The sequence below is a fragment of the Lithobates pipiens genome, unplaced genomic scaffold (genome assembly GCF_037356315.1).
Source record: "Lithobates pipiens isolate NorthernLeopardFrog02 unplaced genomic scaffold, aLitPip1_a1.2 Scaffold_8, whole genome shotgun sequence".
In the NCBI taxonomy this organism is placed as follows: Eukaryota; Metazoa; Chordata; class Amphibia; order Anura; family Ranidae; genus Lithobates; species Lithobates pipiens.
Genome location: NW_027507903.1, coordinates 472,400,506 through 472,414,193, shown reverse-complemented (window position 1 = coordinate 472,414,193; position 13,688 = coordinate 472,400,506). Strand labels below are relative to the sequence as shown.

Here is a 13,688-nt window from a genome sequence, read left to right as displayed (position 1 = left end):
TGGCACGGTGAAGGACCGCTTTAAGTTCCTGCACTCTCTTCTGATATGGTTTATCCCTCACTGTGTTTTCTGCCTGTCTCTGGACTCATTCTATCCTATTAATATCTTTTTTGCAAGGGAGGTCTCCAGAGCTGGATAAAGTATTCTAAATAAGGTTTAACTAAAGATCAATATATGGGAATTAGGACCTCCCTCCACCAGCTGGGGATCCCTCTAATGATAACGAAAGATCTATATAGGAGAATCAGATTTTCCTCCTTCCTACACCCTAGAATCCCAATCACTTATCCCACTGCCTGGTCACACTGCACACACACACAATTTTTTCCTATTCCTTCAGTTGTGTTATGTCTGTACAGTATGACTAGAAATGGCCATCAGGACCCTTTGGGACTTTTTCAAGACTTTATGTGATCCCTCTATTTAAAGACCACCGTACCCCAATAAGCAATAAATAAAATCTAACCAGTTTTTGTTATGTAGGAAGGATAATTTAAGAGCTTGCTCTAACATTAGGTAGGAAAATGGCAATGGTTACTGGCCAAGAGGCCTGACATTCCTCTTTCGCTCAAAGTAGGAATTAGTACAAAACAAACTGCTCTTACACGGGATGTCTCGGTAGCCGTTCTCCAAGGCATGAAAATAGTTCATGAATTCCTTCAGGGGGATCTTAAAGGTATCCAGAAGATTCATATCCTCAAAGAGTCGATATGACATCTACAAATGGGAAATACGAGGAGTCATTGTGAATATAGTCTGTAACATTTTGACAATTGTTCAGAACAGAGTAGATTTTCGTTGACACCGCAACATACTCAGAAACTTCACTAGTAGTGCATTTCCTGCTTCTTGGTGTATGTAAAGTGGAACTTTAGTCACAAAATGAAGTCCTGCTAGATCCCTTCATGCTGGCCCCTTGCAGGTATAGCGATGCAAACATTACAAATAAGTGTCTATACTGTTTAAAATACAGTAAAACAGTCTGCTCTGCACATGCTCAGTTGCTCTCCATTTTTAGGCACAGCTGAGTTTGTAGAGGCTGATCTGCTAGCTGCCTTAGAGTGGAATTAAACCTTCCTATCATTTACAGCTAAGGAAGCTGCTTCTGTTTGATCTGCAACTGCCACGGTGCTGCCCATGTGATCAGTTATGACACAAGCCATTTGATGTTTTGACAGCTTGGTTGAGGACACAGTCAAATGTGACAGTTTGCATTTCCAGCATTCCAAGAATGTAACTGTTTTTGAAACCATAAAATCACATTTTGGTAGCATAATTATAAATGTGGAATATATGTTTCTTGCTAAACAACATTATTTTTTTTTATCAAGTTGTTATGGGTAAAGTTCGGCTTTAACTCCCACTGGTGGGCAGATATGGCACATACAGCACTCAAACTATGGTTAAGATCTTTGCACTGTGCTCCTATCAGTGTTCCCTGTGCTGTGCAGGTGTGATACCACAAGAACTTTACACCACTTGGTCTGCAATTATTTCTCTGCACAATCCTGCCTCTGAGCTTCCTATGCCCTGACCCTCATTTGTAGCTGAAGTATAAGGCTGGCCCGAGGCAGCCAAGTTTCTCACCAATGACTGAAGTGTATTAGCCTTCCAAGGCCAATTCATTGCAAATTCAATGATGTCACTCCAAGGCTGTCAAAGTTTTATTCTATAAAATAAAGTGAATCTGTCAAAATTCACTTGCAAACAGCACTAACTTGAATGAATCTTCAGATCTCTTTATATACACTGGGGAGTCCCAAGATTCTGGGGCACACTATAATGCCCTATCAACGTCTATAACTTCCTTCACCAGGAGAGCCTAATATGCACCCAATGCATATCTATGCCCTCATCCTCCAGCTTCCCAGCTCTACCCTGGATCTGGGACCAATCTGCTAGAATTCCACGACAAACCTCATTCTGCCACTCACCTGGCTGAGGATCCGCCCACACTTCTGACCCGTCATCTCCACCAGGTCAAATATGGGGAAGTTCCAGTTGTTGACCTCCCCCAAAAGGTCATCTACATTGTCCATGATGAGCGGCTCCGGGGCTAGGATGGGCTTGTCCTGAGTATGAGAGAGAAAGAGAGAGAGAGAGAAGGAAATGGAGATTCATTATTGCCAGACACACATAAAGACTCATTGCTAGAAGAAGTATTGATACTGGGGGGATCTGGTGTAAGGGAATTCTGCACACTGATAAGAGGGCATCCTGCAGGCTGATAGTAGGGGATCTTGCACACTAATGGGAGGGGATCAGATGCAATTACAGGAGGGGATCCTTTACACTGATAGAAAGGGAACCTGCACACTAATAAGAGGGTATTCTGCACACTGATAAGAGGGGATCCTGTGCACTGATTGGGGGGGGGGGGGGTCCTGTGCAAAGATAGGTGGGGACCCTTTACACTGATAGGAGGGGATCCTATGGACTGATGATGGGGGGGAGGGGGGGTCCTGCGCATTGATAGGAGGGGATCCTATGGACTGATGGGGGGGGTCCTGTGCATTGATAGGAGGGCATCCTGCATACTTATAAGAGGGGATCCTGCGAACATATAGGAGGGGATCTCATAATCTGATTTCTAATGATCCTGCACACTGATGGAAGGGGGTACTGAGTACTAATAAGTGGGGATTCTGCACACTGATAGGGGAGAATCCTGTACATTGATGATTCTGGAGGATTCTGGTAGTAGGTCTGGAATACCAGACATACTGCAGGGGATTCTGGGAGTCAGTCTGCACATCAGGGTAACTGTAGGGGATTCTATGAGTCAGTCTGGCACACAGGGGACACTGCAAGTGATTCTGGGAGTCCGTTTGGCACATCAGGAACATGCAGGGGATTCTGGGAGTCAGTTCGGCACACCAGGGGCCCAGCAGGGGATTCTATGAATCAGTATGGCACACCAGGGACCATGCAGGTGATTCTGGGAGTCAATTTGGCACACCGGGGACACAACAGGGGATTCTATCAGTCAGTATGGCACACCAGGGACAATTCAGGGGATTCTGAGAGTCAATTTGGCACACCAGGGACACAGCAGGGGATTCTATCAGTCAGTATGGCACCCCGGGGACCATTCAGGGAATTCTGAGAGTCAATTTGGGACACCAGGCACACATCAGGGGATTCTATGAGTCAGTATGGCACACCGGGGACCATGCAGGCGATTCTGGGAGTCAGTTTGGCACACCAGGGACACAGCAGGGGATTCTATCAGTCAGTATGGCACACCGGGGACCATGCAGGGGATTCTGAGAGTCAGTTTGGCACACCAGGGACACATCAGGGGATTCTATGAGTCAGTATGGCACACTGGGGACCATGCATGCGATTCTGGGAGTCAGTTCGGCACACCAGGGACACAGCAGGGGATTATATCAGTCAGTATGGCACACCGGGGACCATGCAGGGGATTCTGAGAGTCAGTTTGGCACAACAGGGAGTGACACATCAGGGGATTCTATGAGTCAGTCTGGCACACAAGGGACACTGCAGGTGATACTGAGAGCCAGTGTGGCACACCGGGGACCATGCAGGTGATTGTATGAGTCAATCTGGCACACCAGGGGCGCAGCAGGGGATTCGGCAAGTCAGTCTGGCACACCAAGAACACCGCTGGGGGTTCTGGGAGCCAGTCTGAACACTGGGGATGCTGTAAAGGATTGTCAGAATCACTGACCTCCGCTGCTGTTATTAGTGTATGAAGGTCAATGTTGTCCGATCGAAACGTTCGGCAAACAGAACTTTTCCTGGACTGCGTCCCATCTCCCTCTGCCTCGTCATCATTCTGTACAATGTCGCTGCTGTCGCTGTTGTTGGTTTCATGTGTGCTGTCGTAGTCTGACGTGGTGTGAGCTGGGTCATCTGCAACAAAAGTGCCATCATTAATGTGAAAGATGGAGAATATACTGTAAATAGTGTAATATGCACCAATTCCCTACTTTTCCCAACAGCCCCCCTCTCACCAGGTTTGGACCACTACCAGAGAGGACTGAGTTAATTCAGACCAATACATTTACACATGTTCATTTATACAATGGATTACAGTGCATGAAGGCACCAAAAACACATATAACCATTTAATGCAGTGCACTAGGATTGGAGCCATGAGTCACCAGCTGCTGCAAAAGCATGATGAGATGCCATTCTAAACGTCACTGTAATGCACTGCATAGCGGTTTGCACTTTACAGTACCATGCTGTAAAATGCATGGATGCTGTATTATTAAGAAATCTTTACTTGTTCACTGTAAGCAACTGAAGAGGAGTAACAAGAAACCAGGGCTGTCACCCTCATCCTGAGCATCTGACCTGGAAAAAGCATGCAGCCAATGAAGTTCTTATGGCAGTTCTGGGTCTGACTCACTAGGTGGTGAAACCAGTTCCCATATTTTTATCCTAAAGCCCCGTACACACGAGAGGACTTATGTCCGACAGACTTCCAAAGGAGTTCCGCCGGAGTTCCGACGGAGTTCTGACAGACTTTTCGGCCGAACGGACTTGGCCACACACAATCACACTAAACTCCGACGGATTCGAACGTGATGACGTACGACCCGACTCGAATAAGGAAGTTCATAGCCAGTAGCCAATAGCTGCCCTAGCGTCGGTTTTAGTCCGTCGGAGTAGCATACACACGAGCGGAGTTTTCGAAGGGGACCGGGTCCGGCGGAGTTCCTTCGGGAAAATTTGAAGCATGCTTCATTTCTAAAGTCCGTCAGACTTTGGCGAATCAAAAGTCCGTTGCAGCCCACACACGATCGGATAGTCTGACGGACTCGGTCCTTCGGACTTTGGATGTTGAAAAGTCCGCTCGTGTGTACGGGGCATAACACGTTATATTAAAATGGGATTAGTTCAAACCATTGCTGTGGAGAGTGGACATAAAGCTCTTTTTCTATTTCCATGCATACTCCATGTGTCTGGACGCTGTAGGGAATTATCTGATCAGTCATTGCAGTATAACATTAAAGCAGTATTACCCAAAAGCAAACATTTATTATTCTCAGCCCTTGTACACACGGTCAGACATTCCGACGGAAAATGTCCGATCGGACCGTCGGATAATCCGACCGTGTGTGGGCTCCATCGGACTTTTTCAGTCGGAATGTCCAACCAACAAAGTTTGAGAGCTGGATATAAAATTTTTCGCCAACATGATCCGATCGGACAAAGTGCCACGCATGCTCAGATCAAATTATGAGACCAAAGCTATTGGCTACTAGCCTAAACATAGTCCCATTGTAACGAACGAACGTCATCACGTTCCGAGCAATCGGATTTTCTGAAAACTTTGTGGCCTCCTAACCCATACTGGGGTTGATTTACAAAAGGCAAATAGTCTGTTCACTTTGAAAGAAAAGTGGCACTTTTCATGGTAATTTCCCCCAGAGCTTAGTGAATGAGGTGATGCTCTGCTGACTTCCATCATTCAATCATGTATAAGCAAAAGTGCTACCCGCCAGATTCTATGACACAGCATGTGCACAGTATGGCCAGTTAGAGCCCTATAAAAGACATTGCATGTATTGTACCTGCTCGGCTCTGAGAGTGTGTTATGTCATTTGTGTCCCCTGTCCTCTCGGCTAGATTCACCTGGCTGTACGGCCGCCCACAACTGCAACGATATGGAAATTAAAATTTGTTACTTATAATCATTTATGATAGAATACAAACAGTTATACCATCAGGCTCATTTTATGAAAGAGGGAAGGTACAAGGGTGCCTCCAAATGCAGACTGTAAAACGATTTTATTTGAATAAAAGGTATCAAATCCACTCACGTGTGTTAGTAAAATTCAGGTGCATAAAGGTCCATGTTGGGTGAGGCAGCACTCGTGCTGGGTGTAGTCACAGCCACCATATTATGAAAGGTTTATATCACCCAGAAATGGTGTCAGTGATTCATAGATTCTGGAGAAATAACCCCCCAGGCAGTCACTTCAACCTTTTAGGGACACTGTTGATCCCTGCACTGAGTTCCTGACGCTTCACACCTGCTGTACCCATTCTCAGGGGTTCCCACTATCCCTGTGCTGAGCTCCTGAGTCTGCAGACTGACTGTGCCCATTATGAGGGGTTCCCACCAACCCTGCACTGAGATCCCAGGTCTGCAGCCTGGTGGTGCCCATTAAAAGGGGTTCCCACCAACCCTTCACTGAGGTTCGGGACCTGCAGACTGACTGTGTCCATTATGAGAGGTTCCCACCAACCATGCACTGAGATCTCAGGTCAGCAAACTAAATGTGCCCATTATGAGAGGTTCCCACCATCCCGGTGTTGAGATCTCAGGTCTGCAGCCTGGCTGTGCCCATTATGAGGGATTTCCACCATCCCCTGTGCTGAGATACCAGGTCTGCCGCCTGGCTGTGTGCCCATTATGAGGGGTTCCCACCATCCGCTGAGCTGAGATCTCAAGTATGCCACCTGGCTGTGTCCATTATGAGGGGTTTCAACCATCCCCTGTGCTGAGATTTTAAGTCTGCAGCCTGACTGTGCCCATTATGAAGGGGGTTCCCACCATCCCCTGTGCTGAGATCTCAGGTCTGCAGCCTGGCCGTGCCCATTATGAAGGGTTTCCACCAACCCTGCACTGAAATTCCAAGTCTGCAGCCTGGTTGTGCCCAATAAAAGGGGTTCCCACCAACCATGCACTGAGATTCCAGGTCTGCGGCCTGGTTGTGCACATTAAAATGGGTTCCCACCAACCCTGCACTGAGATTCTGGATCTGTAGACTGACTGTGCCCATTATGAGAGGTTCCCACCAACCATGAACTGAGATCCCAGATCTGCAAACTGAATATGCCCATTACGAGAGGTTCCCTCCATCCCCGTGTTGAGATCTCAGGTCTGCAGCCTGGCTGTGCCCATTTTGAGAGGTTCCCACCATCCCTGTCCTGAGATCTTAGGTCTGCAGCCTGGCTGTGCCCATTATGAGTGGTTCTCACCATCCCCTGTGCTGAGTTCCCAAATCAGCACATCTGCTGCACCCCATTCTGGGGCTATAACAGAAACAAGCACAAATATAAAACATAAAATATCTGGATTCACAGTCAGTACTAAACCGTCAGTTCAATGTTTTAATATTCCATCTGTACAGTATTGTGAAGACTGGTGAAATGAAACATTTCAAATCTATTTCGGCTTTATGGCTAATACCGGTAGGAAGAAAAAAACCTTTTGATTTCTTAGACTCCTACTATGTTCTGATCTGTGTTTTGGCCCTATGTAGAACTTTGGGTGGGCAAAAGGCTTCATTCCTAGGTACTCATCTTACCTGGTAACCAGACCTCATTATTTAGTCTCTACCATGCATCAGGTCTCTCACTGTCTTTTTGCTGTGTGAATGTCTGATTGCTGACAAAACACTAAAAAGGTACAACTGCTGCCTGTTTGTTTTGGGGAACCCATTTTTCCACAGCCATGGTATTTGTAGGCCAATGTACATGAAGCCTTATTTCTATTGGGTCGCAAATTTTTTCTGTGTTTTCTGAAAGCGCACCACATTTTCTGCATGCTGCATCTTTGGTGCGCTTTTAATAGAAACACAGCTAAAAACATGCATACACCCATGCTGCAGCCAGACCACAAAGCATCAGTGAGACCCCAACCTTAAGGCTGGCACACATATGCTGAATATCAGCCGGTATCATCTGGTTCAACAGAAATCGTCTGACATTCAGCAAGTGTGTACAGCAGCTTATCTGGCTTCTGTTAAGGGGGCATGCTAGAAAATAAGTAGCTGATCATCTGTCAGAACACAATAGTTCAACAGGAAGATTGCTGTACTATCATCACAAAGTTAGTACAGCGAGCTCCCCGTGAGCCTGCTGGATTGAATGAAAAAAAGCTACCTGTGTGTACCAGGCTTTAGTTAAGGAACTGACCACAGCTTAGTTAGTGGCTTGGACAAGCAGATATTTTGTTTGCTTTATGCTATGGACTTGCTGTACAAAGCCCTCCTACATTGAACTGTGTTTGTGGCTTTTCTGAATTAAAGTGGGGGACAGACCCACTTGGACTGTTCCTGGGTTGCCCCTTTCTTGTGCACGGTATCATCGTATACTTCTGCCAAAATCAATTGAGCCTGTCCCCCTTACTATATATATATACACACACACACACACACACACACACACACACACACACACACACACACACACACACACACACACACACACACACACACACACACACACACACACACACACACACTATATTACCAAAAGTATCGGGACACCGGCCTTTACACACACATAAACTTTAATGGCATCCCAGTCTTAGTCCGTAGGGTTCAGTATTGAGTTGGCCCACCCTTTGCAGCTATAACAGCTTCAACTCTTCTGGGAAGGCTGTCCACAAGGTTTAGGAGTGTGTCTATGGGCATGTTTGGACGAGAAGGCCTGGCTCTCAGTCTCCGCTCTCATTAATCCCAAAAGGTGCTCTGTCAGGTTGAGGTCAGGCCAGTCAAGTTCCTCTACCCTAAACTCGCTCATCCATGTCTTTATAGACCTTGCTTTGTGCACTGGTCCAAATCATTTGGTAGAGGGGGGATTATGGTTTGGGGTTGTTTTTGAGGAGTTGAGCTTAGATTCAGTGAAGGGAACTCTTAAGGCATCAGCATACCAAGACATTTTGAACAATGTCACGCTCCCAACTTTGTGGGAACAGTTTGAAGATAGTCCCTTCCTATTCCAACATGACTGTACACCAGTGCACAAAGCAAGGTCTATAAAAACATGGATGAGTGAGTTTGGGGTGGAGGAACTTGACTGGCCTGCACAGAGTTCTGACCTCCCCCCTATAGAACACCTTTGAATTAGAGTGGAGACTGTGAGCCAGGCCTTCTCATCCAACATCAGTGCCTGACCTCACAAATGCGCTTCTGGAAGAATGGTCAAAGGGCAGCCTTCCTAGAAGAGTTGAAGCTGTTATAACTACAAAGGGTGGGCCAACTCCATACTGAACCCTACGGACTAAGACTGGGATGCCATTAAAGTTCATGTGCGTGTAAAGGCAGGTGTCACAATACATTTGTTAATATAGTGCATGTGTGTATATATATATATATACTGTATATGTGGATCTGGCACACATAGCAAGGACACAGGCAGTGAAAGAAGCTTCACAAATGCCATCCAAAACTACAAAGAAAGTGTTTACTTTGTATAATATTTACATGTTAAGGGATGGGAGATGCTTTTGGCTGAGTTCACACTAATGTGGTGCATTAACTCATTCGCACGGACTCTCGTTATGCCACTCATCAATGTGCTATAAGTTAAGCAGCCAAATAATTTGGATGAGCTAATACACAAAAATGTGGCAAAAAAATCTGCATGCACTTTTCTTTAATACAGTGCACCACAACCCATGGTAGTGCGTTATCATGCGTTGTGGTGCAACACAAGTCTGTTAGCAAGGTCCTTTGGGCTGCCATTACGAATACATCGGAACAGCAGCACAATCAATCAGGGGAGATGTGGGATTTTCTCTTATTTTCTATGTCAACAGTTCCACATCAAAAAGTACCAGTGACCAATTCTCAGAAGTAGCTGGCGGCGTCCCGTGCCATCAATGAGATCTGGAAGCTAACACTGAGCTCTCCCAGAGGATCTGAGTGCAATAAATTGTATGGTCTGACATCCCACTTGTAGTTGATATCTGGCTCGGTCAATGGGAGCAGGTCTGCACACAGAGCTGACACACAGATTGATGCATACATGTGATTACCTGCTACATACAGCGGTGGTGACTTCAGGGACGGGCTCTGGAATTTCCGGCGCACTCCTAGAACACGTTAAGGCTTTGTGTGGGTTCAGAGACAGCCGGCTGCCCTCGGAATCTGTGAACTGCACTGGTAATGACTTTAACGTGGGGCTGGGTGCTGGCGTGCCATGAATGGGTGAGTGACACGGGGAAGTGAGCGGAGAGATTGAGGGCGGGATACCTGAGGAAAAGGAAAATTCAAAATATTTGTTATTAAGGACACAAATCATCTCTGTATCTTATTTCCAGGTCTTTATTCTCCAAAGAAAATCATTCAAGTCTTTCTATTTATTATTAATTATTATTATTATTATTATTAATACTGCAACTCCCTCCTCATTGAATTACCTTTACATAGACTATCCCCCCCCTTCAGTCCATAATGAATGCCGCTGCCAGAATCATCCACCTTACCAGCCATGCAGTGTCCTCCACCCCTCTCTGCCAATCCCTGCACTGGCTTCCACTCACCCAACAAATAAAATTCAAAGTACTAACCATAATTTACAAAGCCATCCATAACTCTGCCCCCAGCTACATCACTAACCTAGTCCCAAAATACCAACCAAGCCGCTCTCTTCGGTCATCCCAAGACCTCCTGCTCTCTAGCTCCCTTGTCACCTCCTCCCATGCTCACCTCCAGGACTTCTCCAGAGCTTCTCCCATCCTTTGGAACTTCCTACCCCAATCTGTCCGACTGTCCCCTAATCTATCCATCTTTAGACGATCCCTGAAAACCCTATCCTGCTTCTAACTAACACTGTTTTACTTCCTCCATCAGCTCATCCCCCTCAGCTATTACCTTTTGTATCAATTCACCCTTCCTTTTTAGATTGTAAGTTCTAACAAGCAGGGCCCTCTGATTCCTCTTGTACCAAATTGTAATGTAACTGTAATGTCTGCCTTCATTTTGTTAAGCGCTGCGCAAACTGTTGGCGCTATATAATAATTAATCTTTATATATAGAGAAATAGGGGGAGAGGCAATCCAGGGAATTACAGCTCTTTAACTTCCATCAAAGAGCTGGAAGACAGAGTAAAGTCTGAGCCATTTTCATAAATCAAATGTGCTGGGACTGTTTGTTAGAGGACAAGATGTCAAAGATACATACTAAAAAAACACTTTCAGTGTTAGAAAATCATTGGTTTGGGAAAAACTTTCCATCCTTCTCCTTCAAATTTTCTCATCACTGCAGTCAAAAAACAACATCTATTTGACCTCAATAATGATTAGAAAATGAAAAAATGTTTCCTCCCAAACGAAAAAATTATATATATAGTGCATATATATATAGAAAGGCCAGTATGGTGGCCTGAAATTATGGGAGGAGCCCGGTGGAATATATAACCAGCCGTCCGCCCGTCTTCCTCGTCGGTTCCGGTGCGCGATACCCGCCCACCCATCCCCTTTATCAGGGCATTTCTCTAAGCATACTCCTCAAGTGAGTACTCATTTCACCCATTTCATATTCATTTCATTTTAAGGTATGCCCCCTTATTTTGGCATACCGTACGTTAGACCAGGGCACACTTTCAGGTCCATTTCAAGTAAGCGAGTTTATGTTAACCTTGTTTGTCATCCTTATCCGTATCAGTCTGAGGGCTCTGGACCATAAATATATATATATATATATATATATATATATATATATATAGGAAAAAGACGGGACAACTGCTCCGATGCAATAATTTCCTTTTACTTCAATACTTAACATATATATATATATAACAACAGCAACAGCCACTGTACAGTTACGAGCGAAGACGCTCTTCCTCAGGCTTTCTCTGGCATTGGCCTGAGGAACAGCGTCTTCGTTCGTAACTGTACAGTGGCTGTTGCTGTTGTTATGATTGATACAAAGTATTGAAGTAAAAGTAAATTATTGCATCGGAGCAGTTGTCCCGATATATATATATATATATATATATATATATATATATATATATATATATATATATATATATATATATATATATAGTATATGTGGAGCTGGCACACCTAGGTGTGGCAGCAAATTTTATCATCACTGCAGTCAAAAACCAACATCTATTTGACCTCAATGATTAGAAAATGAAAAAAAATATTTTCTTAAAGTTCTATATATAGTGCATATATATGTATGTATGTATGTATATATATATATATATATATATATATATATATATATACACACACACACACACATATATATATATATATATATATATATATATGACAGAGAGAGAGAGTATATGCGGAGCTAGCACACCTAGCAAGGTGTGGCAGCAAATTTTCTCATCACTGTAGTCAAAAACCAACATCTATTTGACCTCAATAATGATTAGAAAATGAAATAAATGTTCTTAAAACTAAAAAGTTCTAAGAAAATTCTACTGTTGTATGGCCAGCTTTAGAGCAGTGGAAAAAAATAATAATGGCTCCCTCCCTTGTTATAAGCAAAGGCTCTGGATTATTTTTTTCTCTTTCAGATAAGGGTTGGGTGTCACACAGCCCTTGGTGAGACGATAGATAGCTGAACTGATCCTACTCCACATACTGAGAAGGACTGTTAAGAGATTTAAATCCCTCCAGTCCACAAGAGGATCAGCCACGGCTGTTTTAAATTCAGTTCCAGCTCTGAAAGTGACCTCCCTTCTTTTACTGAAGATGCTGCCATATACAGTAACAGAACTGGTAGCAGCAAATCGCCAACACATTGCTGGGCTCGTCATAATTGATTTCAGATAAGGGCTCAGATATCACACAGACTTCCACTCTTATATAGATGTATATTGCATAAAAAAATAAATAAAAAAAAATAAAGCAGAAAGTATCTAACTGGATGCAGAGGCCTGTGTGAGAAGCCTCAAATGGAAGCCACCATTGACTAGAACAAGCTTCACTTCCCTGAAACTGCCATACAGACCAGACACTTACTGCTTCCATTTCAGGATTCACATAAACAGGTTCTCTTTAAGGCTGTCTCGTCATTAAGCTAGTATGTATCATGTCGGTATGGCGAGCAGACAGCCACTACCCCCACTTGTTCCCACATCACCCAATCAGCCATTTCACAATGAAAACACAAAGTTACGCAATTGGTTCCATTAAAACCAAAACATATTTAATAACAGGAGATAAAATATTTCTGTCATAAATTCAGCATTTCAACACGGCGGATGCATGGAGACACAAGGAGGCCTTTTCTGCTGTTGTACAATGACAGAAAACTGTAAACAGAGTAAAACAAAAATGTCACATTTTTCACCATCGTATCAGGCCTTCTGGTCGCCTGTGCGGTACAGACCTATCTCATCTACAGTAAGGGAAAAAAGTATTTGATCTCCTGCTGATTTTATACATTTTCCCACTGACAAAGTTATGATCAGTCTACAATTTTATTGGTAGGTTTATTTTAACAGTGAAAGACAAAATAACAATAAAAAAATTCCAGAAAAACGCATTTCAAAAAAGTTATAAATTGATTTGCATTTTAACGAGTGAAATAAGTATTTGACCCCTTCATAAAACATGACTTAGTACTTGGTGGCAAAACACTTGATGGCGATCACAGAGGGCAGACGTTTCTTGTAGTTGGCCACAAGGTTTGCACACATCTCAGGAGGGATTTTGTCCCACTCCTCTTTGCAGATCCTCTCCAAGTCATTAAGGTTTTGAGGTTGATGTTTGGTAAATCGAACCTTCAGCTCCCCCCACATATTTTCTTTGGGATTAAGGTCTGGAGACTGGCAAGGCCACTCCAGGACCTTAATGTGCTTGTTTTTGAGCCACTCTTTTGTTGCCTTGGAATACCCATCCATGACCTATTTTCAATACCCTGGCTGAGGGAAGGAGGTTCTCCCCGAGATTTGAGGGAAGATGGCCCCGTCCTTCGTCTCTTTGATGCGGTGAAGTTGTCCTGTCC

At 44.3% G+C, this 13,688-nt stretch overlaps 1 protein-coding gene across 5 annotated transcripts in view; it reads right to left on the bottom strand.

Annotated features, from left to right (window-relative positions):
* The window catches only part of PDE3A (phosphodiesterase 3A), a 307,110-nt gene that overhangs the window by 32,444 nt on the left and 260,978 nt on the right, over window positions 1–13,688 (bottom strand). For all 5 annotated transcript variants that reach the window (XM_077468665.1, XM_077468664.1, XM_077468666.1 and 2 more), the window contains 5 exons: window positions 9,749–9,965; window positions 5,550–5,632; window positions 3,695–3,879; window positions 1,935–2,072; window positions 606–717 (listed from right to left, as the gene is read on the bottom strand). In XM_077468665.1, the coding sequence (XP_077324791.1) occupies window positions 606–717; window positions 1,935–2,072; window positions 3,695–3,879; window positions 5,550–5,632; window positions 9,749–9,965 (735 nt within the window). The remainder of the gene's footprint in view (window positions 1–605; window positions 718–1,934; window positions 2,073–3,694; window positions 3,880–5,549; window positions 5,633–9,748; window positions 9,966–13,688) is intronic.